At 32.9% G+C, this 19882-nt stretch overlaps 1 protein-coding gene across 1 annotated transcript in view; it reads right to left on the bottom strand.

Moving 5' to 3' along the window:
- Positions 1–19882, bottom strand: part of LOC140439195 (cadherin-AgCad1-like) — a 106518-nt gene that overhangs the window by 58817 nt on the left and 27819 nt on the right. Inside the window, exons 10-13 of the mRNA XM_072528943.1 lie at positions 17880–18059; positions 14930–15129; positions 11656–11866; positions 7063–7241 (exon numbers count right to left, since the gene is read on the bottom strand). Coding sequence (XP_072385044.1) covers positions 7063–7241; positions 11656–11866; positions 14930–15129; positions 17880–18059 — 770 coding nt within the window. The remainder of the gene's footprint in view (positions 1–7062; positions 7242–11655; positions 11867–14929; positions 15130–17879; positions 18060–19882) is intronic.

Below are 19882 nucleotides of genomic sequence, written 5' to 3'. Positions count from 1 at the left end.
CGATGGTCACTTTATGCAACTTTTAAAATTGGTTCTTGAGAAATATTTTAAAATTGGAATTCATCATGAAACGAGGACTACTTTAGATGCTAACCATCATCATCATCATTTTGGCTTTACAACCCTGTGTGGGTCCTAGCCTCCCCAAGAATTTTTCTCCAGTCGTCCCTATCCATCGCCTTCCTCCGCCAAGCACGTATTTCCATATTTCTCATGTCTTCATCGATGTTATCTAGGAATCTTGTTCTGGGTCTTCCTCTTCTTCTTTGACCTCTAACTTTAGATGCTAACACCGTGCGCATAAGAAGCGTTCTTACTAAGACTGTTTTATTTCGCAATCAATAAAAATTTATTTCTATACCAACGTCTTCTATTATGTCTATTTACCATTTTTACTTTAATATTTCTGTTCGGTAAATAGCTTTCCAATAATTTATACATTTTCACGCCTACTTTTTAATAAGTAGGTATATTTGCAAATAATTTTATGTCAAATGCCAGCAAGAGCTTTGGAATGATCAATAAATAATTTTGTAGCAGAAACCCTTACTACGTGGAATCTATTGATATTGTATTAAAACAAATTTGTCACAATTTGAAAAAATATGTTTTAACACATTATCAATAAATATAGGTATGTACTTAAATTTGACAAATGTATATTTTTTAATTGTTTTTTTTTATCGTAGGATTATTTAATACCTATTAAAAAATTAACTTGAGCTCAACTATATTTTATTGTATTAATTTTAAAGCAAATAAAATTGTATTTTATTTTTTCTATAAAAACGTGTTTTTATACATTATTACTACTTCCAATTATTAACGTCTGAATAATTATCCCCACGAGTAAAAATTCAAGCACGCTTTTGCTCATTGAGGAAGTATCACAGTCTATCGATACCCGTTTTACTCCCCTTTACCCTCTTGTCCAGGAATATCGAAGCTTCAAAACAGTGTGTGTTTAAGGTATCTTATTGCTGGGTCCATCTATGTTTATACGTCCATGAAAAACACCCTGTTCTACTGATAAACTTAATAAGTCTGCAAGGGGTTGCGCTATATATTCACTAATACCCTTTATTAATTTAGTTGAAATGCATAGTTGAACTAAGTGAATTTATCACCAAAATATTTAAATTAATTTCAGAATAATATTTCTGTAGCGAAGGACATTGTGAAATCATTTGTTATTTTATTTAATTCAAATGAACCAAAAATGAAATATATTTTTAAATAAATAATGTTTCAATTAAAGTTAGAAATTCTCTTTACTTCTATTGAATGAATGTGTGTTTTGTTTAGCCAAAACGGCGATTATACACTAATACCGAGGGAAATAATTTGTGGTATGGGTTAAAGTGTTAGTGTTAAAAATACACCTATCTCTTTAGTACAATTAACCCGGCGTCACCCAGATGAAAAATGTGTGTATAATAACCCAAGTGGGGTATTATTGACCTCATTTAAAATTTATTGGAAAAACTCAAACAAACATTTCGAACACGAATTTATTTTTTTTTAATATCTTATTTGACTATCTAAGTTTTCATAAATAACAGCAGTTTTTAGCACTGGATTAAATTTGACCGCGCATTAGGTCAAATTTACAAAATAATAAAATTCCTACAAACAAAAAACACTAAGGTAACTGAATACAATATGCCCATGTTAAGGGAATTTTGAATTTATTGCTACAAAAATATATTTTTCATATATTTTTTAACACTATACCAATGTTTAGGTGTTTAAACATCGCTAGTTTTTTTATTGTTTGGCAATTATTTTTTTTTTCATATCGATTTTTTTTTTTTTAAACCCCTCAATCTGGGCATATTGCCAACCCCTGAAGGTAATATGCCCAGTCGAGTGAAGGTAATATGCGCTTACCTAAAACACTAAATGATGTGGAAATAAATATTAAAAAACATCATATACTTACAAAATCTTATATTTATTGACACTATAAAAAACATTTAACCAAACAAAGATATTAAACAATCCTTTTTGTAAAAACTAAAATGTCAAAATAAAGAATTTTTAACTGAAATAACTTAAAATTAAGGAACATTATTGTGGGGTACAATCAGGACAGGTAAAGGATTCCTTATCGAATTTTGTCAGTCCTACACATTCTTCATGAACGTACTGTACACGTATAAAGCATAGTCGCATGTCTTTTATTTCAGCTTTGTCGCAAATTTTGCAAAACCATTTTGCTACGTCTTCTGATTTTTTGTTTTTCTTTACCAAACAACCTGGTAGAGTTTGTTTCGTGCCTTTATTTATATCTGTTCGTGGACCTGTGCTAGTGGTAGAAAATACATTTTTTTTTACCACTATAGCTCTGCTATTTATTGCCTTCTTTCTATTCTTTCTATTTTGTGTATTTTTTTTCTCAAGTTTTGCCGGAGTCTCAAGCATTTCCGTAAACGATGTGTCCAAAGTTTTGCCCTGGCAAGTTTTTATTTCTTCAGTATTACTTTTTTCTTCTCGAATATTGTTATTCTCTTTGTTATAAACCTCCAAATCATTTTTTTCAGAATACATAAGGAAAGTTTCCTTTTTTTTATGAAACTGATTTATTGCCAATTCAACTTCTTTGCCGCTGTCTTCTGATTCCGAAGTATAACTGCCAGAACTCTCACTTGATGAAGTTTGTGTTTTAGACTTCTTTTTCATGTGAATTGGCGTCTTTTGGTATTGTGGCAAACAGTTTTGTTGGGAAGAGCTTTTTGAATAGCCTGCAGTTGGTGGTAGAGTTTTCTGGCGCAGATTAATGGGTCCGCTATCACTATCACTTGATGATGATTCAGTTCTAGGTTTCTTTTTTTTGTAATCTTGGGTCTTTTGATATTTTGGTACACTTTTTTGTTGAGAGGAATTATATGAACAGCCTGGAGTAGGAGATGGTGTTTTCTGGCGTACATTAATGGGTCCGCTATCACTATCACTTGATGATGTTTCAGTTCTAGATTTCTTTTTTGTAATCTTGGGTCTTTTGATAGTTTGGTACCCTTTTTTGTTGAGAGGAGTTATATGAACAGCCTGGAGTAGGAGATGGTGTTTTCTGGCGTACATTAATGGGAGTGGGATCAATGTTCTCAATTTCTGATAAAATACTTGGGGTAAAAGCAACTTCAGGTGTAGCATCGGGGTTATAAGGAAATATTCCTGTTGCAGCAGAGCCTGATTTAATGTTAGAAGGTGTCAATGCCTTGTCCCACACTATCGAAAATATTTCCCCAAATCGCTGCTTTGTTAAAGCACGTTCTTTGTATTTGGTCCAATACAACAACACTTGTTCGTCCCAGTGGTGTTCAAAGGAACGAAACACAGCTTTGTCCATCGGCTGGAGTTCATGAGTTGTGTTGCTAGGCAAACACAGAAGGGTTATTTGATATTTCTCGGCAGCTTCGACAATTGAAATGTCTAAGTGACATGAGGCTCCATCAAATATTAAAAGACACTTTCCCTCCAATTTATATTTTGCTAAATGCTCCAATCAAATAATGAAGGTTTCCACATTCATACTGCCTTTAGGGGTCATCAACGCCAACGTGCCATGAGGCAAATTAGTACGCGTTTCGCGCCTTTCTTTGCTAGAACGGTCTGTTGATGATACAGACTGAGTCTGCAGCCTTTCTCGTCCACATTGTAAATTCTTTCAGGTTTGTCGATTAAATCTAATTCTTAAAGTACACCCCTTAATTTGTCAAAATAGTCTTTTACTATGAACTTGTTCAATTTTTGAGCCCGAGCAGGATTCATGTTTTGTGCTTTCCTTATCGATATTTCAGGGTGTCTTTGCAAAAATCCTTTTAACCAATAACGTCCAGCCATTTTGGTTCCTTGTGAAAAAAAGTGTGGCAAATTGTTTTGTTCACAATAAGTAAACACACATTTTTTTAAAGTTTTATTGCTGAGGGGATACCCAACTTCTGCCAATCTAACAATTCGTCGAGACAATTCGTTTTCTTGATCTATATTCAAAATAGTCTTTCTCCCCATTTTTGCCTTTTTGGTACTATTTTTTTCTACATAGCGTTTCAAAGTGCGTCTAGAAATATTATACCTTTGACTTGCCGCATTGTATGACATTCTATTCATTACTGCTGCAATTGCGGATTCTAGCTGTTGATTGCTCCATTGCGACCGTATTTCCTTATTTCTGACACGAGGCATGTTATCTAAAACAAAAAAAATCAATAAATTATCTGTTATAATTAGCTGGCAATATGTCCAATTGAGCAAATTGTCATCATACACTATGGGAATATTGTTGACACATGATGATTAATACATTTTCTTAAATTATAAAAACATTTTGAATAATAATAAATTTTATTTTTACTTACATTTTAAGTACTCTATGGCAGACTAAAATCACTTAATGTCGTAGACAAATTAAAACGTTTAAGTGCAAAACAGAGGTGAAAACTGACGCCAATTTTTATAAACACGCTCTTAAAAACCACGTACAACTTGACTGCACCACGGCAAGCTCACAACTAACCTTGAGGTCGGTCACGGGCTTAGTTATATTAGGCGTTCAGTGTGTCCAGCGCCTCCTTCCCCGAATATCAAATATTAAAGCAAAACATGGAAATGGGCATATTACCAACATGGGCATATTGTATTCAGGTACCTTAGATACATAAAAAATTCACAAACAAAAGATAATGATTTAAAATTTTTAAAAAGAGATTTTCCAAAAAAGTTAGGAGTCCCGGAACTGGATACATTCGTCGAAAATGCGATAAAGGTGATCTAAACAATAAAATTTTTGGCATTAATCGCACGTTTGTTTAGTTTTCCGGTCAGATTTTCTGGAACACTTTTGACACCGTCTACGTCCCGTACGTTGCTTTTTCGGTGGAGCTTGGTCACTTTCTCCCAAAACTTGAACGTATTTTGGATCGCAAATGTTTTGTAAGTCGCGGATTACTTTTTCGTTCTTCCGGCGTAACTAATGCTAATCCCAGATATTTCAGGAATATACGATGTTTCTTTGAATAGTCACTAGTGTTTGTTCTGTAAATTACCTGGCTGTTGATTCTAGCTGTGTCCATTAGTGAAAAAAATATTCTTAGTGGCCACCTTCTACAATTACAAGCTACACTGTAACTTCCTGTCACCCTCATCTCCCTCATCCACCGTATCAACCCCTCCTTTTGTAAAGTTATAGAAACTTATTATTTCTGGCAAAAGTTTCTCGCCGGTAGATTTATCTATTTCATCATCGTGATGAGGTGATGATAATAAAATCACGTTTTTCCCTTTTTTGGTACAAAGGACACCATAGTTATATGTTCTTGAAATCCAAATACCGAGAACTGTGGTTGTCTGTTCTTAATCTGTATAAATTATGGGGGAATCTCTTGCTTGTTTTTTCTCAGAGTTCCAACTGAAGTTAGACTATGTCGTTTACGCAAAATTTTCACAAGTTCGTAAGAGGTATACCAATTATTGAAAGTGATATTTCGATTTTTACCAGAAATTGGTGCTATCAGTCTTTGGACAATATCAATAGGTTTATTGCTTATTTGATAAGGCCCATCTGGTTGGGTCCCTGCATAAATTTCCATATTAATAATAATTATAGTCTCCCGTTTTATACCGCTTCGCGGCTTTGGGAGTATAGCAGGGTAGTCTGTTATATCTAGGGCCTACGGTATACAAGGAAGGTAACATGGCCAGTACTACGCTTCAACCGCCTATTATTACCCCTGGTTTTACCCAAGGTACTCATTTTATTCAGGCTGAGTCGACCTGGGGCCTATAGACATTTTTAAAAATGTCTAGTTGTTCTTGCCGGCGGTAGGATTCGAACTCCGGACTTCTAAAATTTCCATATTAAAAACATAAAAAGTACGGGAGTCTACTAGGGCCTGAATTTTTATTCTGTATTTCGCGGGCTTGTTCGGAATTATACTGCCGGAATGAGCAACGTCCACGAAAAGACTCTAACTTCTCGTCAATAGTCAAGTACTGTCCTGGTGAGTAAGCTTCTTGATAATTTGCGACAAATTTTTCAAAAACTGCCCTAATAGGAGCCAACTTGTCAGACTGTTGCCTTTCTTATCGATTGTCTACATTATCGAAACGTAAGCACTACAATAAAAATGTAAATCTATTGAGTGCCATCATTGAACGAAATATATCGATTCCTGTACCATTTGGTTGCTAAAGGTCTTTTAGATTACGATGACCATTTCTATATACACTCGCTGGGTAGAGGAGGCCAAATAATGCCTTTTTTTTTCAACAATATTGGTCCTGCTACAATATGCTTTATCTTTGTAGGCTAACGCTTTTTTATCTATCAATACATTAGTGCAGACCGTGATACCTTCAAGCATTTCTTCATAAAAAAAAGAATGCAGCAATCTAAAAGAGTCTTAGCGTTTTAGCATATGGTTTGGATCCTGGTAAGTTTGAAATTACGTTCTCTGCCCTCGTTCTAACTGCTTTATAACTATGGTGTTTTCTCCATTTTGTTTTAGAATCCCTACCTAAATAATAAGGATATTTTTTATCTTGTGTTTGCTTGTTTTTAGATTCCAATACTTCTAGTTCCTCAATTTCTTTGTTCACCATCAGACTGATTACTTATGTGATCAATTTCGTTTTCATCGTCGGAGTCCAAAATTTCGTACTCATCATCTTCGAGTTTCTGTCAAAGTGCCAGTAGTTTGGCTTTTCTTTTTCATAATTCATTCTAGAGAAAAAAGTTTATATGTACAACAAATAACTCCACGAATTAAAATTGTCTTAGTTACCTTGCGAATTAAAATTGTGTCTTACAACTGAATTCGGTTCAGAATACCCAACGGCAACATGTTTTAGGAAGCTATAGGCAACCAATAAATCATCCGTGTATTAACCATAGAATTATGCTAGTCCTAAATGTGTTGGGGGTATCATTAGACCTCACCTGGGTGACGCCGGGTGAACACTAAACAATGCAGTGAGTATAAGTCGATATAGCTTACAGTATTTGGAAAATTTATCAACTGGATATTCATTTCTCGAAGTTCCAACCCTGTGTAATATACTTACTCCATAGCTTTTTTTACAGCGTCAGTTTTTTCTACGGGAGAATTCGTTTTGGTTACTTTGGATTTATCCCAATTTATAGTAGAAGTCAGATCAGCAGTTGTATCTACATCAGAAGCTGTTATTGTTACATCTAGGACTACACCATTTTTTTGGTTTTCTTCAATTTGTATACGGTCCACCTAAAAATAAATTACAGCTTCTTATCTGTATTTATCACAAATATATAAATACAAGATGATTTGACAGGTTTATGCACCAACAATAGACCATGATGAATAAGAAGTGGATCTATTCTATAATGATATCGAAGCTGCTGTTAAAGATCATCAAGGACATTTTACTTTTATATGTGGTGATTTTAACGCCAAAATAAATATGAAATCCAACCCTACAGAAACACCACGGGGAAACTTTGGCTTGGATAGTAGAAATTAACGTGGCGAAATACTGATAAGGTTCATGCTGTAACATGAACTATTCCAAATAGACAGTTTTTCAAAAAGAAACCAAAGAGAAGATGGACATGGCAAAGTCAACATTGAAAAACTCACAACGAAATAGATTTTATTATCACGGACAAAAACACACCGTTAAAGCCATCACGGTTCTAAAGAGATTTGTTATCTAACAATAAAACACTGAAAACTTTGTTTTCGAAACTTCCACAAAATTTATTTTAAATTCTTATCACTACAGCTGTTTCGGCTGATTGCCTTTCTCAAGTGATCTGTTTTTGAGTAAGTGAAAAGAGTATAATTGCAAAATCTATTACAGATGTGTGTAGTGAAACCAAAAAAATTCCTGTTACAAAGAGAATAAAACAGCCATTTCAATTAAAAATAAATCAATAGAAAACAATATAGTGTTTACAAAAGCAGACAAAGGTGACATTACTATTGCTATAGATAAAATAGAATATAATAACAAAACAATAGAATTTTTAAATAATCAAAACATTGAAACGTTACACAAAGATCCAACAGAAACGTATCAAAAACAAATTAAGCTAGTGTTAAAAAATTCAAAATCAATAATAAATCCAATAGAACAGAAATACCTCAGTATCATGAACCCACAGCCTCCTAAATTATACTCTTTCATTAAACTACACAAACCGGATCACCCAATAAGACCTGTAGTGTCTTTTTATACAGCTCCGTCATATAAACTTTCAAAAAAAACTGTTAGAGATTATTTTAGAACACACTAAATTTTCACCTAAATTTACCATAAAAAATACAATAGAACTAGTTAATAAAATACAACATTTTCAGTTACCTAACAACTCCAGATTAATTTCATTTGACGTAAAAAATCTTTTTCCTAGTATCCCTCCTACAGAAACTTTTATTCTAGTAAAAAACCTTTTAGACCAAAATAATACAAATCCAATCATTACATCTGAAATTTTACATCTTCTTGAAGTTTGCATAAACCAAGACTACTTTGAATTTAATAATGAATTATATACAAATAACAGTGCAGGACTTATAATGGGCAATCCTCTAAGCCCATTGCTATCAGATATTTTTATGGATCATCTAGAGACAAAGATTTCAAAACATCCCATATTCAAACAGTTTTTATATTGGTGGAGATACGTAGACGACGTATTGGTATGTTTCACAGGAACTAACAGGCAGCTCGACCAATTTTTATCGTATATTAATTCTCTTCATAGTCATATTGAATTTACAATAGAAACAGAACAAAATCAATCCATAAATTTTTTAGATTTAAAAATTACCAGACTTAAAAACAAACATGACTTCTCCATATTTCATAAACCTACCCATACTGACACGACTATTCACAATTCATCATCCCATCCCACACAACATAAACTGGCAGCCTATCATAGTATGTTACATAGATTAACAGCAATTCCTATGTCAAAATACAATTTTGAGACAGAATTAAATATCGTTAAGCAAATAGTAAACAATGGATACAAAGAACAAACAATTAATAAAATGTTAAATCAAAAACTGCACAAGAAAGCCCTGAACTTAGTACTTCCACCACCAGAGAAAAAACCCAGTACCTTCTGCTCGATTACATATACAGGCAAAATATCAACAAAAATAGCCAAACATATAAAAAAGAAAGGAATAACACCAGCTTTCAGAACAAATAACAACCTAGGCAAATATATTAAAAACAACAAGAGCCAACATAAAAAACACTTACACAGTGGTGTGTATAAACCTAAATGTGGCGACTGCCCAAAAACTTACATTGGTCAAACAGGTAGAAATTTTAATAAACGAATAGCAGAACATAAAAGGGCTTTCAATAATAGAAAAACAGATTCTACATACGCACTTCACCTTCTAGATCATAATCATTCTTTTAATGACGAATTTAAAATTCTACACATTCAAAATAAAGGCCTTAAGCTATCTTTGTTAGAATCTATGGAAATCAACAAATTAAAAAACACAGATATAATTCTGAATGACCAGCTTGAGACAAACAGTTCTCCCCTCCTCAACCTATTTCATTAGAGACTATAAAGTGTAAACCCATGCCAAAAACAGATCACTTGAGAAAGGCAATCAGTCGAAACAGCTGTAGTGATAAGAATTTAACATAAATTTTGTGGAAGTATTGAAAACAAAGTTTTCAGTGTTTTATTGTTACATAAAATGAATTTCCATCAAGTAACGGTCGAATCCATCAATTAGATTTGTTATCAGTAACGATCATAGAATACATGGCGATTATGAATACATGGTTTCGATTACCACCCCGTAGACTGTATACCTGGAGGTCACCACAGGATAATGAACGAAATTGCATTAGAAATCAGATCGACTTTATTCTAACTAATCTAAGATTTAGAAATTCCATTGTAAGCGTTAAGACTTTTCCTGGAGCAGATGTCCCCTCAGACCATAACCTCCTTGTCTTAAAAATGAAACATTTTCTTCTAATGTCTTCACTTCTATTTCGAACTCTTAGCGTATTTCCTGTAATTCTTCTCAGTACTCTAATCTCCGCTATTTAGAGTAGCCTTTACGTTGTAGCTGTGTCACGTCTTGTTTTGGAGGTATATGTCATTATTGGTCTTACACTGGCTTTATAAATTTTTGACTTCATCTCAGTGTTAATGTATCTATTTCGCCATATAGTGTTATTAAGGCATCTTGCCAGTCTATTTGCTTTTTGTACTTGATTTCTCACTTCTTTGTCCAGGTCTCCATAGCTAGACAGTGTAATTCCCAGGCATTTTATTTTCATTACTTGTTCAATACTGATACCATCAATTTCTATTTTATATCTGGTTGGTTCTTTGCTGGCTACTATTGTTTTAGTTTTCTGTGATGATATTGTCATATTAAATTCATTTTCTCTTATGTTAAATCTGTGGACCAGTCTTTATAGACTATCTTCATCTTGGGCTATCAATACTGCGTCATCTGCGTAACAAAGTATTTTTATTGAATAAATTGAAGGGCATGGGGCTCAATGAATTTCCTTTTCTTATTCCGCTGTCTATTTCTATAGGTTCTGTAAGTTGTCCATCTATTCTGACTTCCATTTTGTTGTTTTGGTAGATGTTTTCGATAGTTTTTATAATATTTAGGGAAACTTCTCTATTATACAGAAGATGGATTACACTTTTGAGTCTTACTCTGTCAAACGCTTTCTTTAGGTCAATCAGACACAGAAATGCTGGTTTATTAGACTCTACTGATTTCACAGTAATTTGCTTTATAACGAATGCATCTGTATACGATTTTCCACTACGAAAACCCTGTTGTTCATCTGCTAAATTTATCCTCTGATTTATTAGTACCTGTAAAATTTTAGTTGTAAGTTTTAACCTAGTCCGGTAGTTTCGGTATTTTATTTTGTTTTATAATTAATGTTGTTAATTGTTCCGTCATTGCGTTAATTCCGTTAATTCGTTTGGTATCCTGTCTTTACCTGCTACTTTTCTGTTCTTCAGGTTTTCAAATATTTTCCGAACTTCCTGCACATTTATATCCAGTTCTTCATTTGTAGTAATTTCTGGTGTTTCGGGTTCTAGCGTCTTTTGTTCTTCCTCTGCATAAATCTTTTTTAGGTAGTCAATCCACGTATCCTTTTCTATGTGTTTTGGTTATATTAATTCCTTTACCTCCGTTCTTTGACCTCTTATGGAGCGCCATATTTCCGTTTGCAGACCGTAAAAATCATGATCCATTTCTTTCGAAAAGCGATCCCAGTAATCATTTTTTAGTTTTTTTACAAGTGCATGTTTGCATTTTTGTAATAATAGGTAACGATTTCAATTGGAGATATTCCAAAATTTTGGAAGAGATGGCAAAAATGATAGAGACAAAAAACTGTTAACTTTCCTTTTGGAAAACAATAATTATCAAATGATCAGCTTCTTTAAGAAAATTCACAGAAGATGTACATGAAAAGCGCTAATGGAAACACAGGGAACGAAATCTAAGAAATACAGAAAGATTAGACGAAATTAACTTCCTTGCCGAAAACTATAGGTCAACGTCAAAATTGGTTGACGTGTAATCAATGTAAGTCAAATTATATATTAATTATAGTTATTCTTGTTTTAAGGTAGTTTCATTAATTTCTTACTTGATCTATTACGGGAGCTTTATTATTAACATCCAAAATGGTAATTGTTACTGGTACTGGAGTCACATGGTTAACTTTATCTGTTGCGGTTACTTGGAAATATACAGAATTTAAAACATCGTAATCAAAGGCATTGTCTATATTTACAGCAATATGTCCATCTGCGTCAATACTTAGCCTTTTCTCTGCATAAGTTCCAACTATATTCATTCTGGAAAAAATTTATACATATCAATTCGACCACTGTTATTTTAAATATATGAAAGATACCACATTTTTCTTATAAAGCTAACATTTGTTTAATATTGTTCTAAAGATGTTTTTGTGTACTATTATTTGTTTTATTTGCCGCAAAAAGAAATAATTGAGTTGATACTTAAAGTATGTGATAAATAACAAATATCTAAACAGTGGAAAGGAGTGGTCCTAAGGTTAATAATAAAAACCAAGAAATGTTACAGGATGTAAGACCTACGGAGGAATATAAGATGTTGGTCATATTAAAATTTAGAAGTAGTAAAAAATAATTTCGGTTAATATTAGGTTCAGTCGAGTAATCAACTCTAAAGGCGGAAGAATCAGTAAGGTCAACGGCATGAGGGTGCAGAAAGCATGAAGAAACTACAGTAAAGATGCTTTATTGATTTCTTAAAAAAATCACTTTTAAATCACTGTACTGAATGCAACGTTTGGTCAGTCCTTCTATATGTATAATTCAACTAAGTCTTAACAGGCTTACTCACTAGATATTCGCCAATCAAGGACTACCTGCCTATAATAAGTAGAGACCAGATATGTAAAAAATCAATTTTTTACATATCTGGAATATTTTGTATAAATTTCATATTTTTACAAGAAATTTGAGTTTGCTCCAAAATTGTAAAAGTAACTATTTTCATGTAAATAAAAAACTGGAAGAAGGAATAGATGATAGTCAGTTTGGGTTCAGAAACGGAATAGGAACCAGAGAAGCGTTATTTGCTTTTAATGTGTTAGCTCAAAGATGCATGGATATAAATGTTGATGTGTATGTTTGTTTCGTTGATTTTGAAAAAGCATTTGACAAAGTAAGACATGAAAAATTAGTCAAAATTCTAAAAACAAAAAATATAGACCATAGGGACTTACAAATAATAAAAAACCGCTACTGAAATCAAAGAGCACAAATCGTAATAGATAACGAACCCAGTCCAGAAATTGAAATCAGGAGAGGAATTAGGCAGTGATGTATTATGTCCCCATTACTATTTAATGTATATAGTGAAGCCATTTATGAAGAAGCATTTCTATCTCAGATTAAAGGAATAATAATTAACGGAAGATCTATTAACAACATAAGATACGCAGATGACACCGTGATTATCGCAAGCTCTGCTGAACAACTCCAATTACTGCTAAACAAAACAAACAGTTTCTGTGAAAAATATGGACTAAAAATTAATATAAAAAAGACCAAATACATGATAATAACAAAGAAAACAAATATATCAACAAACATACATTTGGGAAATGTACCGATAGAAGAAAGGGTTGATAAATACAAATACCTAGGAACCTGGATTTCAGACAATAATGATCAAACAACCGAAATAAGAGCCAGGATAGAAATAGCAAGAAATGCGTTTGTAAAAATGAAAACAATTCGCTGAAACAAAGACCTTAGATTAGAACTAAGAGTAAGAGCACTAAGATGCTACGTGTTTTCGATACTGCAATATGAATTTGAAAGCTGGATATTAAAACAAGAACACATAAATAGGTTACAGTTCTTTGAAATGTGGTGTTACAGGAGGATGCTTAGAATAGCATGGACACAAAAGAAAACTAACACGGAAGAATTCCGAGAAATGGGCAAAGAATGCGAACTAATAAACATAATAAAAATATGAAAGTTACATTATCTGGGACACGTAATGCGGGGACAGCGATATGAACTGCTAAGGCTGATAATACAGGGAAAGATAAGAGGAGGAAAGAGTATAGGAAGAAGGAGAGTGTCATGGTTGAAGAATTTAAGGGACTGGTTTAAATGCAGTTCTATAGAACTCTTCAGAGCAGCAATAGATAGAGTAAAGATAGTGATGATGATATCCATCCTCCGACCGGGAGACGGCACTTAAAGAAGAAGAAGAATTATTTTCATTGTCAACGCATGTTTCGGTAAAAACAACGTGTGAATAAACTGGCTTTTGTTTCAAATCTCTACTGATGGAAAATTTTTAATCGATCACCTTAAAAAATGTGAAAAACTCTTAAAGGGCCCAATTCAAAAAGGCAATCGACAATGACGCAGTGCTTAGGGACTCAAAAAACCGACCAACTTTTTAACCAGGACTTTTGAGATGTCTTGTTATTTTCGGGAATTCCAATTTCAAAAGTGAACAATGTCACTCTTATCTCATTTTTGCATAATATTGTAAATTTAAAATTCCTGATTAACTTTGTCTGGGGATTATGATCGCGAGGACTGGATGGATTAAGTAGCTCAGAGGGCGCGTTTATGCCAACAGTACGATCCCAATCCCGGATAAAAGAGGAGAGTTGATGGGCCAGGTTAGCATCCTACCTATTGTAAGAGAAAACAAGGCTCAAAGAACCGATATAAAGCCTCGGAACCAGACGAAACCTAACATGACGAACCACGCAAAGAAAAGGAAAACTAGAAGGAAAAATAAACCCATAATCAGATTAGCAACACGTTCTTTCAACAATAAAGACCAAGAGATAACCAGAGAACTGATAAATAAAAACATAGACATTTGTGCAATCCAAGAAACCAAGGAGAAAGGGAAAGGCCAAAGAGACTAAACCAATATTTTCTAGCATACAGTGGAGTGAAAAAAGAATGAGCACTTGCAGGCGTAGGTATACTTATCCATAAAAAATTTAAAGATAACATAAATAACTGCGGTTATATCTCCGAAAGAATAATACTTACGAACATTACAATGGACTACCAAAAACTAAATATCATATCTATCCGTAGCCCTGAGAACTTCAAACGTAAGGGGAAACGAAAGGCATTCTACGAACAATTGCAAACCATTCTGAATGAAATACCTTATGAGGAACCCTTAATTCTTATGGGTGACTTTAATGCACGAATCGGAAATGAAATAGTTTCTTTCCTTAGCAGACGCAGGTACCTTGGTAAAACCTTGACATGCATTGTATGAACACTATTGCTAATATAACCTGAGGAATAAGAATGCTTATTCCTAATTAGGTATGTAATAGTTGACTAGCTTGATTCCAAAATAATAATAATACTTACTTCAAAACCTTATCTTCAGCATCGCGGTCTGTTGCATGGGCGATCAATATTTCAGTGCCTTTCTTAACAGTTTCATTTATTGATGCTGAGTACGATACTGTATTGTCGAATATAGGACTTTCATCGTTATAGTCTATTAGTGAGACTGATATTAACATTTTATCAGTCTTTTTTTCATCTTTTTTTCCTTTGGAAACAACCTAAAAATATTTTATTTCAATTACTATAAGTGAAATTAAAAAATCATAATGTTATGGAAGCACTTCCCTCGTTTGTATAATTCGAATAACTATAAAAATTATTACTAAATTATTCAGACTGGCTACTATCAATATTCATTCCACTTCCTAAACAAGCCAACGCTAGAAAATGTGAAGAACATAGATTAATTAATTTGATGAGCCACTTACTAAGTACTCCTTACTATCATTCACTCGCGCATATACACCAAATTAGAAGAACACCTGAGTGAAGTTCAATTTGGATTTAGAGCAGGACCCCGAACGAGGGAAGCACTTTTTAGTTTGCAAGTTCTAATACAGAGAGCCAGAAATGTCAACTGCGATGTGTATGCATGTTTTATTGATTTCGAGAAGGCGTTTGATAAAATCCCACATGGGAAACTAATCGATATCCTAAAAACATCAGGACTCGATGATAAGGATATAAGACTTATCTCAAACTTATATCTCCAACAAAAATCAATGAAAGGATTAGAAAATGAACTATCCGAAATTAGTCGAAAAAGGAGTTAGACAGGGTTGCATATTGTCACCAGCATTATTTAACATATACTCTGAAACCATCTTTAGAAGGGCCTTGGACGAATCAGAAGATGGGATTGCTGTAAATGGTCAACTTATAAACAATATTAGATATGCAGACGATACAGTGTTGCTGGCAGATAATGCGCAGGGGCTACAAAGGATGATTGATAACGTTGTAGAAGCATGTAATAAATACGGCTTAAAACTAAATTGCAAGAAGACAAAAATAATGATCATTAGTAGGAACACCAACATAAATGCCCAAATTACAATAGGCGATACACCATTAGAAAAAGTGGAAAAAATAGGCTATTTGGAATGCAATATTAAAGATACTTGGGATCACAGCTACGAAATAAAAACTCGTATTGAAAAAGGCAGAAACTCTTTTAACAGCCTTAGGAAGATTCTGTGTAACTTATCAATATACGCATAGGAATTCTTAGATGTTATGTCTTTAGTGTCCTCCTCAATGGAGTAGAAAGCTGGAGCCTTACAGAAGATGCCATAAAACGATTAGAGGCATTTGAAATGTGGTGCTACCGACGTATGTTGAGGGTCTCATATATACACCACACAAGTAACATAACTATTCTCCAGAGGCTAAGAAAAGACAAAGAAATTATTAACACCATAAAAAACAGAAAATTGGCTTACTTCGGCCACACCATCCGTAATGATAAATACCGACTTCTGCAATTGATTCTACAAGGCAAGATTGAGGGTAAGAGAGGCCCTGGACGTAGACTTACATCCTGGCTGGCTAATCTTAGAAAGTGGACTGGTCTAACGTCAACTGATTTATTTCGAGCTGCTGTAAATAGAATAAGATGGGTCAATGTGGTCGCCAACATCTCTAGAAGATAGGCACATTTAGAAGAAGAAATTATTTAGCAACAGCATGGCATTTACAGGTATATTATGATGTTGTTAACTAAAAAAATTGAAGAAAAACCCATAAAAAAAATTATAACGAGGGAAGTATTTAACAGTACACAAAAATAATTCATATAAATTTATATAAATTTGAGGATTGATCTATCCAACAAAACTCCGCCTGCAGTTTGGTTGGGTGGATCGAGTAACTCAACAGAACTGTTGCCAGTTCCAAATCTGGATAAAGTAACAGCCAGGTTATCACCCTATTGATAGACTTCAAATCCATATAGTATCCTCATAGTGTCTTGTGCCTCGGAACAGGAAAGAGTCAAACACAATGACCAACGCGAAAGAGAGGACAAAGAAATTTATGGAAACCGAGAAACATACTTCGACTCGGTCTTTGGAAAGTCTTCAAACACAAGAGAGTAGTAAATAACTAAAGAACCCATAGAAAAAAATATAGATATACATGTACTACAAGAAAAGAAGTAAAAAGGAAGGGATCAAAGTATGCTCTTGGTACATAGTGTAACGAAATAGCGTATCTTCGACGCATCTCGTATAATGTGTCACAAATTTTAGAAAGATGACGCAAATACGAGAATATTCGAGACGAGGCACTCCCGTTTCATTTAAAATCATTACAGTGGTATCACGTGTGTAGGATAATTTATTAATTTAAAAATAAATTAAGCAGTGACCTTTGAACCTTTGAAAAGTATTGTTCGTCGGAAACATCAACATATTTCAGTAGTAATCATTGTAATAAAAAACATTTGGAAAGTTTTGAGGGATGTTCTTAACAAGAACGGAGATGACGCATAAACATTTCAGTTTCAGTCAGCAGAAGAAGCAGTTTTAACGAAAATAATTGATGGAAAATTTGGAAAAACTAAATATGTTTCTCAAACGATTGAAAAAATTTTTGAAAATGTTTCCAAAAGATCTTGATGATGATGAAACTCAAAAGATGAAACTTCTCAAATTATTAAAGAAACAGCTAGACAAAAGGACGAGAAATTCGAAAATGTTATTAGAAGATTCGACAAAAACTTAAAGAAGTATGTAAACTTTTAATATGTGGATCTACCAGGAGATTATCAAGATTTCATCATCCTGAAAGTTGATCACCCTGAAAATATTGCTGGCTCTAAATATGATAGTAGTGTAAGTTAGTTACAGTTTTAATAAAGTCAAAGTTTTAGGCATCACATAGATAATTTTTTTAAACCAATCTAACCAACAGTTTTAAATCTACATGTAACACACTATTATATATGTTAAGTCATGGAATTTCTTACATAATAGGAATGTGTTTTCCAAGTGGCGTTCTCGAAATCCAGGAAGGTCTTATCTTTGACGCTTATTTTGAATGATCCTGTCCTATAAGCATCTTCTGGTACTATTAAATAGGGTTGTGTATAATCAATTTGACTATCCTCAACATTTTCGAGACTTACAGTAAATTGTGCGTTTTCGCCCTGAAATTAGTAAAATAACTGTATTAGTAATATATCAAACAAGATTATTAGCAACTATATTTTCGTCCTAAAGAATAAAATATTGGACAAAACGAATTTTTTAAAAAGTGAGATTGAAGCGAATCCATAATTGTGACATAAATAAGGTGATGTATAATAAACTATCGTCCAGTAATACTTTTCAATGTTCTGTAAACAGTATGAACTATACATATGTATTACCTATAACTACCTACTCTGTTGTATGAAAATAAAAGTTAATTGACCAGTAGGCAGAAAAGAAAGAAAGTAGGCTAGAAATGCTTCCATTTCATTCTCCGTGGTATCTTTCCAAGTTTGAACTCGGGAGTGTTTAGAGGTATTTTTAGCTTTTTGTTGATGTACATAGATAGATAGATATTTATTTAAATAGAAAAAACTTAATATACATACAATATAAAGAAAGTACACTATAAATTTTTGATATATTGTTTAAGTAACATTTTGAAATTATTGAGATTAGTACATTTTTTTACAGATATTGGTAACTGATTAAATTTAAGAAAGCTTTTAAAAAAGAGCGAATTCATCGTACTTTTATACATAGTTTTAGGTACATATTCATCTAAACCTCGGGTATTATAAGAATGAATACTTTTGTTGACAGAAATGAATTCCTGAAAATATTCAGGTGATCAGCCATTTACTATTTTGAAGACCAAAATCATGGTGAAATAAAACAGTCTATTTTCAACAGAGAACCAATTTAGAGTATTTAACATCGTCCCAATTGGGGTACGGCCATTTGTTTTAAGAATTATTCTAATTCCATGGTTCTGTAATTTTTGTAGCATGTTAAGTTTGTTAAGGTTAAATAAATATAAGATTGATGAGCAATAGTCAAAATGAGGTTAAATAATTGTGTTATATACTGTTATTTTTGACTCCATTGATAAATTTTGAGATATTCTACTCAAAAAGTAAAGTTTTTTTAATATTTTTTTATGAATATACTCGAAGTGACTCTCAAAATTTAGAATATTGTCTAGCTGGAATCCCAAATATTTAACTGTTGTGACAATTTCAATTTTTTCATTATTAATATTTAAATTTATGATTTCAGAATCAAGCAACCTATATTTATGTTTGGTAGTGAAAACCATTGCCTTTTTTTTGCAATGTTTTTTTCACATTCAATTTCAGTTTATTCATTTTTAAATATTTATTAACCATATCTAAAATAGTGTTCATTTTTTCAATAGCTACATTAAAATTTTCATCACTACGACATATTAGAGTATCATCGGCAAAAAGAATAATAAATTCACAAATTACAAAAATATCGATATCGTTAATGTACAGAATAAATAAAAGGGGGGCCTAATACACTACCTTGAGGAATCCCTGCATTACTATCCATTTCAGATGACAATTGGTCTTTAAATCGAACTTTTTGTTTGCGATCTTGTAAATAATTTTCTAACCACGCAATTACTGTACCTCCTATACCATACTGTTTAAGTTTAGAAATCATTATTGTTCTGTCAATGGTTTCAAAAGCTCTTTTGAAATCAAGAAATACACCGACTACGTACTTATTTTTATCTAAATTACTCTTTATGTGGCATAATGTAACTTGTAACGCTGATTCTAAAGAGAATTGTTTTCGAAAACCTGATTATTATCTAAATTGCCAACAATTTTTCGCAAATCCTGCATAGAGAGCTCTTCAAATTTTTCAAAATTTAAATACAGATTACTATTTACGTTACACCATATTTCAGAGTTATCAATACTTTGAACAATACTTTCAATGCTTTCAACAAAATACTCATCAAAACTGC

This window comes from Diabrotica undecimpunctata, chromosome 4 (genome assembly GCF_040954645.1).
Source record: "Diabrotica undecimpunctata isolate CICGRU chromosome 4, icDiaUnde3, whole genome shotgun sequence".
In the NCBI taxonomy this organism is placed as follows: Eukaryota; Metazoa; Arthropoda; class Insecta; order Coleoptera; family Chrysomelidae; genus Diabrotica; species Diabrotica undecimpunctata.
Note: the sequence above shows the minus strand (reverse complement) of the source record. Positions and strands in the feature narration are given on the sequence as shown.